At 43.4% G+C, this 12727-nt stretch overlaps 2 protein-coding genes across 2 annotated transcripts in view; one reads left to right on the top strand and one right to left on the bottom strand.

Annotated features, from left to right (window-relative positions):
• Positions 1–470: 470 nt before the first annotated feature.
• Positions 471–5825, bottom strand: gcsha (glycine cleavage system protein H (aminomethyl carrier), a). The gene is made up of 5 exons (XM_030789618.1): positions 5697–5825; positions 5319–5398; positions 5101–5164; positions 3407–3538; positions 471–627 (listed from the first exon to the last, which is right to left on the bottom strand). The coding sequence occupies exons 1-5, from the start codon at positions 5809–5811 to the stop codon at positions 530–532; spliced, it is 489 nt and encodes a 162-aa protein (XP_030645478.1). The 5' UTR covers positions 5812–5825; the 3' UTR covers positions 471–529.
• Positions 5826–6423: 598 nt separating this feature from the next.
• LOC115826568 (NACHT, LRR and PYD domains-containing protein 12-like) overlaps positions 6424–12727 on the top strand; it is a 65947-nt gene continuing 59643 nt past the window's right edge. The window contains exons 1-4 of the mRNA XM_030790448.1: positions 6424–6483; positions 6597–6655; positions 11428–11538; positions 12468–12552. Of these exons, the coding sequence (XP_030646308.1) occupies positions 6424–6483; positions 6597–6655; positions 11428–11538; positions 12468–12552 (315 nt within the window). The remainder of the gene's footprint in view (positions 6484–6596; positions 6656–11427; positions 11539–12467; positions 12553–12727) is intronic.

Consider the following 12727-nt stretch of genomic DNA (forward strand, 5'->3'; position numbering starts at 1 on the left):
CGAGTCACAGTGGAGGTCCTGCCCTCCACCACAGAATGCCACACCTCTATTCAGATGAGCATTAAGAGGGTAAGGGTCTTCAGAGAGACACAGCCTGGCTTTGTGAAACTTACACACACATTCATAAAGGTTTTAAGAGCATTAATAACCAACCACACACATGCCAGAGATCAACTCTAACTCAGGTCAGGACTTTCTCCTCATCTAAGAGAACCATGGTCCAGCCGTCCCCACTGGGTCAGCTCCATCAGTGACCAGTGTATGACAGGGTGCTGACCAATACAACCACCGCACACACACCGTATGCCCGCCTGGAAATTGTGTGTGTGTGTAAGAGTGGGGACTGGCAGAGTCACAGTTTCTGTGTGTGTGTCTAAATGAGCAATGAACAGAGGATTCAGTAGTGACACATTATAAGTCTTTTGTCTCTCTCACACACACACACACACACACACACACACACACACACACACTCACACTACCACATGGGGACATATCCTGCTCACACACACACACACACACACACACTCTAGTCCTCTATAGATCGGATGTATCGCTCATACGCAGCTTCATCCATCAGCCCGTCGAGCTCTGCAGGAACCGCCACCGTCATCTTCATCAGCCAACCTGTAAAACACCGACACCATCATCATCATCAAACAACCTGTAAAACACCATCATCTTCATCAGACAACCTGTAAAACACCATCATCTTCATCAAACAACCTGTAAAACACCAACACCATCATCTTCATCAGCCAACCTGTAAAACACCAACACCATCATCTTCATCAGCCAACCTGTAAAACACCAACACCATCATCTTCATCAAACAACCTGTAAAACACCAACACCATCATCTTCATCAAACAACCTGTAAAACACCAACACCATCATCATCATCAGCCAACCTGTAAAACACCAACACCATCATCTTCATCAGACAACCTGTAAAACACCAACACCATCATCTTCATCAAACAACCTGTAAAACACACCAACACCATCATCTTCATCAGCCAACCTGTAAAACACCAACACCGTCATCTTCATCAAACAACCTGTAAAACACCAACACCATCATCATCATCAGCCAACCTGTAAAACACCAACACCATCATCTTCATCAGACAACCTGTAAAACACCATCATCATCATCAAACAACCTGTAAAACACCAACACCATCATCATCATCAAACAACCTGTAAAACACCAACACCATCATCTTCATCAGTCAACCTGTAAAACACCAACACCATCATCTTCATCAGACAACCTGTAAAACACCAACACCATCATCTTCATCAGACAACCTGTAAAACACCAACACCGTCATCTTCATCAGCCAACCTGTAAAACACCAACACCATCATCTTCATCAAACAACCTGTAAAACACCAACACCGTCATCTTCATCAGACAACCTGTAAAACACCAACACCATCATCTTCATCAGCCAACCTGTAAAACACCAACACCATCATCATCATCAAACAACCTGTAAAACACCAACACCATCATCATCATCATCAGCCAACCTGTAAAACACCAACACCATCATCATCATCAGCCAACCTGTAAAACACCAACACCATCATCATCATCAAACAACCTGTAAAACACCAACACCATCATCATCATCAAACAACCTGTAAAACACCAACACCGTCATCTTCATCAAACAACCTGTAAAACACACCAACGCCATCATCTTCATCAAACAACCTGTAAAACACCAACACCATCATCTTCATCAAACAACCTGTAAAACACCAACACCATCATCATCATCAGCCAACCTGTAAAACACCAACACCATCATCATCATCAAACAACCTGTAAAACACCAACACCATCATCATCATCAAACAACCTGTAAAACACCAACACCGTCATCTTCATCAAACAACCTGTAAAACACACCAACGCCATCATCTTCATCAAACAACCTGTAAAACACCAACACCATCATCTTCATCAAACAACCTGTAAAACACCAACACCATCATCATCATCAGACAACCTGTAAACACCAACACCATCATCTTCATCAAACAACCTGTAAAACACCAACACCATCATCATCATCAGACAACCTGTAAACACCAACACCATCATCTTCATCAAACAACCTGTAAAACACCAACACCATCATCTTCATCAGACAACCTGTAAAACACCAACACCATCATCTTCATCAGCCAACCTGTAAAACACCAACACCGTCATCTTCATCAAACAACCTGTAAAACACCAACACCGTCATCTTCATCAGACAACCTGTAAAACACCAACACCATCATCTTAATCAAACAACCTGTAAAACACCAACACCATCATCTTCATCAGACAACCTGTAAAACACCAACACCATCATCTTCATCAGACAACCTGTAAAACACCAACACCATCATCTTCATCAGACAACCTGTAAAACACCAACACCATCATCTTCATCAAACAACCTGTAAAACACCAACACCATCATCTTCATCAGCCAACCTGTAAAACACCAACACCGTCATCTTCATCAAACAACCTGTAAAACACCAACACCATCATCTTCATCAGCCAACCTGTAAAACACCAACACCATCATCATCATCAAACAACCTGTAAAACACCAGCACCATCATCTTCATCAAACAACCTGTAAAACACCAACACCGTCATCTTCATCAGACAACCTGTAAAACACCACCACCATCATCTTAATCAAATAACCTGTAAAACACCAACACCATCATCTTCATCAGCCAACCTGTAAAACACCAACACCATCATCTTCATCAGCCAACCTGTAAAACACCAACACCATCATCATCATCAAACAACCTGTAAAACACCAACACCATCATCTTAATCAAACAACCTGTAAAACACCAACACCATCATCTTCATCAAACAACCTGTAAAACACCAACACCATCATCTTCATCAGACAACCTGTAAAACACCAACACCATCATCTTCATCAGCCAACCTGTAAAACACCAACACCATCATCATCATCAAACAACCTGTAAAACACCAACACCATCATCATCATCAGCCAACCTGTAAAACACCAACACCATCATCTTCATCAAACAACCTGTAAAACACCAACACCATCATCTTCATCAAACAACATGAAAAACACACCAACACCATCATCTTCATCAAACAACCTGAAAAACAGCACCACCTGTCAGGAACGACTGAAAAGATGAAAGGATGGACAGAAGAGGAGACAGATGAGAAGATAAATGGTTAGACAGGCAGATGGGGGGATGGACTCGTGAATAAGAATGGACCCTCTTTTTAACAGAGTTCTCCACTAGCTCACGTTCTGTTTAACCTCAGTCACTTCACTCAGGAGTGTGTGTGTGTGTGTGTGTGTGTGTGTGTGTTAGGACAGCTCACCGTCTGTATAACAGGACTTGTTGACTAGTCCAGGGTTGTCAGTCAGGGCCTCGTTCACCTCAACGACCTCTCCAGTGAGGGGAGAGTACAGCTCACTGGCCGCCTTCACACTCTCCAGAGCCCCAAACTCATCTACAGCCACACACAGAGAGACAGGTCACACACACACACACACACACAGAGACGAGTCACACACACACTCCACTACACACACACACACACACACACACACACACACACACACACTCCTCTACACACACACACACACACACACTCACACACACATTCCTCTACACACACACACACACACACACACACACACACATTCCTCTACACACTCACACACACAATCCTCTACACACACACACACACACACTCCTCTACACACACACACACACACTCCTCTACACACTCACACACACACACACTCCTCTACACACTCACACACACACACACACACACACACACTCCTCTACACACTCACACACACACACACTCCTCTACACACTCACACACACACTCCTCTACACACTCACATGCTCCTCTACACACTCACACACTCCTCTACACACTCACACAGACACACACACACACAGATGAGTCATACACACACTCACACACACACACACTCACACACACACACACAGAGACGAGTCACACACACTCCTCTAAACAAACACACTCACACACACACACACACACACACACACACAGACAGACAGACACACACACACACACAGATGAGTCATACACACACTCCTCTATAGCCACACACACAGAGACAAGTTGTAAACTCACACATCCTTGGGCTGCACAGTTGCTAAATTTAAAATCGAAATCATGATTTGGTCACTTATGATTACCAGACGGCAAACGGCTGCGATTTAATTCAATATATAAATACCAACACATAATATACTCGTTTCTGACTGGCTGGAATCTGCCCATTAAACTCATTGACCAGGACACTAGATTAAGAAAAGGCTTTAATCACCGTTCTAAATCAACACACTGTATACATTAAAGGACACGTAACCAAAGTAAATAACGTCTGCTGTTGTTTGCAAATTGAGTTTACCCTTCGTTCCGTCACCTCGACGACTCTGGCGACAGTGAATGAGGATCACACGCGCTTTCACCTCAATTTTAATTCGCTGGCCGTACACAAATGAGCTGTATTTTAGTTTGTTAAGTTTTGAATGGAGTAACCCAGTGAGGGCAAGCTCCTAAATAAACATTGCGATTATCTTATTGTCACGAAATCAGACCTTATTCTCAGGTTTCGATGCATTTAAACTCTATTAGGAAAAGAGTTAATTATGTGGAGACCATGGCAGATAAAAAGCCTCATGTTAACAGATACTGTAGGCTACTTTACAGCTTTTGGAAGTTGCTACCGTTATAAGAGAGTGTGTTTTTTGTTTTTTATTTATATATTAATACTTTGAATTATGAACGAGCAAATGTGTGCAAAGCCTCTCTGTCATTCTCATTTCTCACACTGGCCTCTCACACACACACACACACACACACACATACACGCACACACACATACACGCACACACACATACACACATACACGCACACATATACACACACACATACATACATACAGACACACACAGCGCTACAAGAATCGCCTTCAGGATGAATAAAGTTCTCTCTTATCTCATCCTCCTGTTTTGTCTCCCCACCTGACTGTGCCAGTTTGGTGCCAATGTCAGGCAGTCCACAGTACACCACGTCTCCCAGGGCCTCCTGTCACACACACACACACACACACACACACACACACACACACACATACCAGAGAGGAAGACAGACTTCAGTCACGTGATAACTCCTGACTTAGAGATGAGTGACCGCGGTAAAAGCCTGTGCCCGTTGCGCTGTCTGGGCCTTATTTACCCACCTGAGCAAAATTACTGATGCCCACCGTGCCAACACCAGCCTCCACTCTCACCCACTCATGTTTGTCGGTGAATTTCAGCGCTAGGGGAGAGGAACAGAGTAATGTAAATTGTAACGAGACAGTGACACATGAGTAACTACAGGTTAAACCCCGACTGGCGGGGGCTGAACTCTGACTGGGAGACGTGAATTGGACAGCTAATCTTATGTAGTTCTGGTTCCAGGGCATGTCACATGCAGTAAATAGGGAGCTTTTTTGTGAACAACAAAATAACGTAACCGGTTCTCGAAGTGACTTTGAACTCTTTGAATTAGCCTATTCGTGGAGTTCGTGGAGTTCTGTGCTGAGTACAACCAAAGTAAACAACTCTACCGGTACCTGCATAAAACCGAGAGGCTGTTGTCAGAGTCCTTGTCTTTGACCCAAACTGAGAGTGGAGAAACTGTTGTGTTCGAAAATGCAAGGGTGGCTTAGTAAACGTGCAGCGTAACATAGTGCAAAGCGCCATTTTTCTCTGACTACATCAGAATGACTGTGGCGCACTTTTCATACGTCATAAGTCTACAGTACTGCACTGCGAGCCTCAGGGAACCGGCACCGTATTCGAGGCAGAGTGATTTGTGTACGCTGAGGGCAAAAAACGCCAAACCATCAATTAAACTGGGCCTTTTAAATTCAGAAACCTGTTTTGGTACATTCTGAATGCTTTGAATATGGAGAAACAGAAAATCCTTACATAGTTTTCCTGCCTATTTATGGACCCTTTCTGATAAAAAAAATTATATGAAATATTTATATGATTGTACTTGATGTCATTTTGATTTCAAAGTGTACAGTAAGTGTCTTATTTGTAAATTAGCTATTACAGCCTCTGTACGTGCGTAAGAGATTTGCGTTCATAATGAGAAGTTGATGTGACCGCTGACTGCAGTAAGATTACTGCTGCGAAAGAGAGGATGTGTTTGACGAGGAAGCAGTTGTGAGTTTAGCGGTAATACTGCAGTTCATGATCAGCTGTTGTTAACAGTGTGCGAATATATTTTTTTGCTGTTGTTTTTTAAGAGTGTTTAAGGACGAATTGTCTTTCTTAATATCATCACTGTCAATGGGGGGAAAGCCAAAAACATTCAACCTGCCCACACCAGAGGACCGTAGAGAGACCAAGGTAGGCACACGCTCACACACACACACACACACACACACACACACACACATAATTAATTAGCTCAAACTAGACTTTTTATGTGAAGTCTGTTCTGCGCATGTCTCTTAACGTAGATGGGATCTCTGAGGGACACTGGACCTGAACATCCAGAAGGCCCCTGGGTAGCAGCGGAGTAGAATCCAACTGCAGACAACGCTGTGGGAAACCACTGCATTCATTCAGCAATTCGAACTGCATGGACTGAAATGGGAACAAAATAAATACAAGGAGAACTGCAAAAAAAAGAAACAAACAGCTGATCCACAAGGTTAGCAAAACCACAAACAACAGCATTCGTTGTCTCAGGACCAAGCACAGAATGAAAGGAACACAATGAGACCAGTAAACTAATAACTATAACATGAGTCGAAGTCTCAGTTAAATATCGCCCTCTAGTGGTTGGAGCGAGTTAGGGTCCTTTGGGAATATGTGTGTGTGTGTGTGTATATGCCTGTGTGCCCTGTTACAGAAATATTGTGTGACTGTTCACATACAGGGGCGGCACGGTGGCGCAGTGGGTAGCGCTGTCGCCTCACAGCAAGAAGGTTTCGGATTCGGTTCCCAGCCGGGTTGCTAGGGTCCTTTCTGTGTGGAGTTTGCATGTTCTCCCCGTGTCTGCGTGAGTTTCCTGTGGGAACTCCTCCCACAGTCCAAAGACATGCAGGTTAGGTGAATTGGAGACACTAAATTGCCCTTAGGTATGAATGTGTGTTTGTCTGTGTGTCTGCCCTGCGATAGACTGGCGACCTGTCCAGGGTGTTTCCCTGCCTAATCAGGATAAGCGGCTTAGATAATGAGTGAGTGAGAGAGGGAGTGTTCACATACATCTGTAGTCAACTGTACAGAAATATATTTTGTGGGTGTACAGATGTGTATTGGCTGAGGTCCCTCCTCTTCTCCCTATGTTACTTCTCTGATATGACTGATTGGTTAAAATCAACCAGATTCTTTACATTAACAACTCAGATGATGTTTCTGCCATAGTGAGCAGCCCACGGCCTAAGGGTTAGATAAGCAGGAAAAAGCATCCACATGCCCTTGGGCAAGGTACTTAACCCCCAACTGCTCCCCGGGTGCAGGTCTGCTGCTGCTTTTCCTGTGCCTAGTGGTTGTATGTGTTCACTATGGGTGTGTGTGGACGGGCTGAATGCAGTGGTCAAATTCACTGCTTACAGTGTGTGTGTGTGTGTGTGTGTGTGTGTGTGTGTGAGTGTGTGTGTGTGCGTGTGTGTGTGTGTGTGTGTGTGCAATCACGGAGATTTAGATTTGACAGAGATTCACTGATCATCCTTTTTAATCCACATACAACCTTTTGATGTCACTTACAACCCATCTGTATGCACTGCATAAATTCTGAGTCACGGAAAAGGCAGCTATACACACTTCTGACTGCCAGGTGTGTATTATAACTGCCAGGTGTGTATTATAACTGCCAGGTGTGTATTAGTGTGTGTATAAGGTGTATGACGAGCATAACAACATTCAGTGTCTTTACTGTCTCCCTGTCTTTCCTCTCTCCTCCATAAATCCACTCATGAGAGAAGACTGGAACTGCTGCAGTGTTAGAACTGAAAGATAAGTTCCATGGTGTGGTTGGACCTGCCTGTTATCTGTAGATAAGTCAGAAGAGAAACACAAGAGGAGGAGAAAGTCAGAGAGAGGAGAAAACCAGAGGAGCAGCATTCCACTCTGGATTCCACAGGTCTGGAAACTGTCTGCTAATTAAGAATGTGTATATCACTATACTCTAAAATACTCTTTTGACTCAACACAACTTTAATAGATCAACATAAAAATATCTCCAGCTTTTAATGTTGCTGCCACTCTACATAACCAGTCACAGACTTGAACAGGACAGCCAGGCTCCAAAAAAGTTACATGTTTTAAGACAGTGTTTAGTCCTCTGGTCACTGTAACAGGCAGATTAGTGAAGTATTAGATCCATTAACTACATTACTCTGACAGACAGTTCACCTCACAACAATCTACACTTCAGTCAGTTATCAATCATCTTCTCTGCTCTCACTGATCTGTGGTGGAATGCATGTCCTGCTACAAAAACGTTGTCCTTTGAGGAAATATGTTTAGTATTCAGAATGAGTGAATATGTTTGTAAACATGAACTGTAACCAATAAAAGTTATTATTTAGGGTAATTCAGTGAATACTAATGCAATGTTAGTTCACGACACAGAGTTCACACTGTACCATCTCCCTCTCATCTCTTTCCTGCACGACCACATTCCACCACCTTTAAACACCCAAAACATCAAACCTGACTGTGAAACTCCTCCTGCAGTCACTCAGGTTACAGTCTGATTAGGACGAACAGGTTTACATCAGAGTGAAAGCTAAACTGCTCTGGGCACCATCCATACTGTGGAGAGAGAGGAATATAACTCCCAGTTAAATGAGGCTGTATGTGATTACAGTCGACACAGACCAGAGAAACAGGGAAAATTTTTAATCGTTTTTATGGAGAGTGACGGTGGAGGTCAAACTTCATCAAGGTAAAGACTCTAAAAATGTCTCAGTACATCTGATTCAGTTCCTCAATTTGAACTGAACTTGATCTGAGCTAGTAAACAGGACATGGAACTGGAATAGAATTCCAACATAAGGAACTGAATTCAGCTAGAAATGCACTGAATTTTTAATGGGGGAGGGGGGATCTTTAGAACAGTAAAGACAGTTGTTCTTCACTCACATAGTGTGTTTGTCTAATGCACAGAGAAAATTCAGGCAAGTGAAAAACAGACAACTGAAGTATGGGTGTGCAGCATATCTAAGGGTAGTATTTCCTTAAACACTTTCACCATACTGGAGATAATGGTTCATTACAACATTTCAGGCATGTGTGAAAGTGAAAGTCAAGAGAGAGAGGACAGTAATGTCTGTAACACAAAACACTAACACAGTGAGAGACAGAGAGAGGGGACAGTAATCTCTGTAACACAGGGTACTAACACAGTGAGAGACAGAGAGAGGGGACAGTAATCTCTGTAACACAGAACACTAACACAGTGAGAGACAGAGAGAGGGGACAGTAATCTCTGTAACACAGGGTACTAACACAGTGAGAGACAGAGAGAGGGGACAGTAATCTCTGTAACACAGAACACTAACACAGTGAGAGACAGAGAGAGGGGACAGTAATCTCTGTAACACAGGGTACTAACACAGTGAGAGACAGAGAGAGGGGACAGTAATCTCTGTAACACAGAACACTAACACAGTGAGAGACAGAGAGAGGGGACAGTAATCTCTGTAACACAGGGCACTAACACAGTGAGAGACAGAGAGAGGACAGTAATCTCTGTAACACAGAACACTAACACAGTGAGAGACAGAGAGAGGGGACAGTAAACTCTGTAACACAGAACACTAACACAGTGAGAGACAGAGAGAGGGGACAGTAATCTCTGTAACACAGGGTACTAACACAGTGAGAGACAGAGAGAGGGGACAGTAATCTCTGTAACATAGAACACTAACACAGTGAGACAAAGAGAGGACAGTAATCTCTGTAACACAGAACACTAACACAGTGAGAGACAGAGAGAGAGGACAGTAATCTCTGTAACACAGGGTACTAACACAGTGAGAGACAGAGAGAGGGGACAGTAATCTCTGTAACATAGAACACTAACACAGTGAGAGACAGAGAGAGGGGACAGTAAACACTAACACAGTGAGAGACAGAGAGAGAGGACAGTAATCTCTGTAACACAGGGCACTAACACAGTGAGAGACAGAGAGAGAGGACAGTAATCTCTGTAACACAGGGCACTAACACAGTGAGAGACAGAGAGAGAGGACAGTAATCTCTGTAACACATGGCACTAACACAGTGAGAGACAGAGAGAGGGGACAGTAATCTCTGTAACACAGAACACTAACACAGTGAGAGACAGAGAGAGGGGACAGTAATCTCTGTAACACAGGGCACTAACACAGTGAGAGACAGAGAGAGGGGACAGTAATCTCTGTAACACAGAACACTAACACAGTGAGAGACAGAGAGAGAGGACAGTAATCTCTGTAACACAGAACACTAACACAGTGAGAGACAGACAGAGAGGGGACAGTAATCTCTGTAACATACAACACTAACACAGTGAGACACAGAGAGAGGGGACAGTAAACACTAACACAGTGAGAACTACAGTATATGATCAGTGTTACTGATGGCCACACACACACACACACACACACACTCTCCCACATCACTAGACATTATTTACATACTACTCTACATAATCAATAAATACAGACACACCTATATACCTCACACACACACACACACACACACACACATACACACACACACACACACACACACACACACACACACACACACACACACACTCTCCCACATCACTACACATTATTTACATACAACTCTACATCATCAATAAATACACGCACACACACACACACACACACACACACACACTCACACACACACACACACTCACTCACACACACACACACACAGACCCCAATTCTAACCCCAACCCTTACAAAAAACACTCACACTTTTAGTTTTACGAATTAAACCAATATTTTTTATGAACAATATCTTTTATGGATTTTGACCACAGTTTTTAAAGGTGTCCCCAGCAGAACATGGGGCTTTAAGTCAGATGTCTTCCTAAATTAGTAACACATACACCATCATCTTCATCAGACAACCTGTAAAACACCACACACATACACACTCACCTACCCACCCCACACATTAACACTCAGAAGCATCATTATATTTGAGAAATCATATCTTCTTGGTAGTTCTGTTTTTTATTGCATCTCATTTACAATGTGTGAGCGTATATACATTGACATGCATTTATATTCATATATATAAATCATATGTGTGTGTATGTGTGTGAACATGTTTCAGTAGAGTCATGAAGAGGTCAGTCTCCCCTGACCCCAGCTGTGCGTCCATGAGGAGAGACAGGTCTAAAGAAGAGCCACCAGTCTTCAGAGAGTCTGACTGTAGTACTGATGAGAGGTGAGGACGTCTCTCATGGTTTAGTCAGTGATGAGAGGTAAGGACGTCTCTCATGGTTTAATCAGTGATGAGAGGTGAGGACGTCTCTCATGGTTTAGTCAGTGATGTGAGGTAAGGATGTCTCTCATGGTTTAGTCAGTGATGTGAGGTAAGGATGTCTCTCATGGTTTAATCAGTGATGTGAGGTAAGGACGTCTCTCATGGTTTAATCAGTGATGTGAGGTAAGGACGTCTCTCATGGTTTAGTCAGTGATGAGAGGTGAGGACGTCTCTCATGGTTTAGTCAGTGATGAGAAGTGAGGACGTCTCTCATTGGTTTAGTCAGTGATGAAAGGTGAGGATGTCTCTCATGGTTTAGTCAGTGATGTGAGGTAAGGACGTCTCTCATGGTTTAGTCAGTGATGTGAGGTAAGGACGTCTCTCATGGTTTAGTCAGTGATGTGAGGTAAGGACGTCTCTCATGGTTTAGTCAGTGATGTGAGGTAAGGACGTCTCTCATGGTTTAGTCAGTGATGAGAGGTAAGGACGTCTCTCATGGTTTAGTCAGTGATGTGAGGTAAGGACGTCTCTCATGGTTTAGTCAGTGATGTGAAGTGAGGACGTCTCTCATTGGTTTAGTCAGTGATGAAAGGTGAGGAGGTCTCTCATGGTTTAGTCAGTGATGTGAAGTGAGGACGTCTCTCATGGTTTAGGGGAGAGGGGAGTAAATCCTCAGCTGTGTAGGACAGTGGAGCTCCCCTGTTTTCCTGTGTGATGGCCAGTCCTCCTGTGTGTCTTAAGGAGGTGAATGGAGGTCTGTCAGTCAGTCATGTGCTTGGGGTTGAGTGCCTGATGAGTCTTTTTATGTAAATATCAATAACACCCCATGTTTACCAAATTTTCTGTCAATAAACACGCTAAATACACACGCTGTTTTCTTCTGTTCACAGAATCCATCAGGACAGATCAGGATCAAATATTTCCAGTGTTCAGTCTACACAGAGTCATTTAAAACACCTGGACTCTGTATTCAAGGTGTGTGTGCGTGTGTGTGTGCGTGTGTGTGTGCGTGTGTGTGTGCCTGTGTGTATGTGTGCGTGTGCGTGCTAGCGTGCATGTGTGCATGTGTGCATGTGTGTGTATGTGTGTGTGTGTATGTGTGTATGTGTGTGTTCCTTATTTCAGGAGCTTGAACACAAAGTCATCACTT

The sequence above is a fragment of the Chanos chanos genome, chromosome 13, assembly GCF_902362185.1.
Source record: "Chanos chanos chromosome 13, fChaCha1.1, whole genome shotgun sequence".
Lineage (NCBI taxonomy): Eukaryota > Metazoa > Chordata > Actinopteri > Gonorynchiformes > Chanidae > Chanos > Chanos chanos.

Excerpts from the sequence above, each read along its gene's own strand:
- gcsha (XM_030789618.1), bottom strand. The coding sequence starts at position 5,811 with ATGTTACGCTGCACGTTTACTAAGCCACCCTTGCATTTTCGAACACAA. Across the intron at positions 5,165-5,318 it reads GCATCAGTAATTTTGCTCAG|GAGGCCCTGGGAGACGTGGT; the intron begins GTGGGTAAATAA and ends TGTGTGTGACAG. Across the intron at positions 3,539-5,100 it reads CACCAAACTGGCACAGTCAG|ATGAGTTTGGGGCTCTGGAG; the intron begins GTGGGGAGACAA and ends GTGTGGCTGTAG.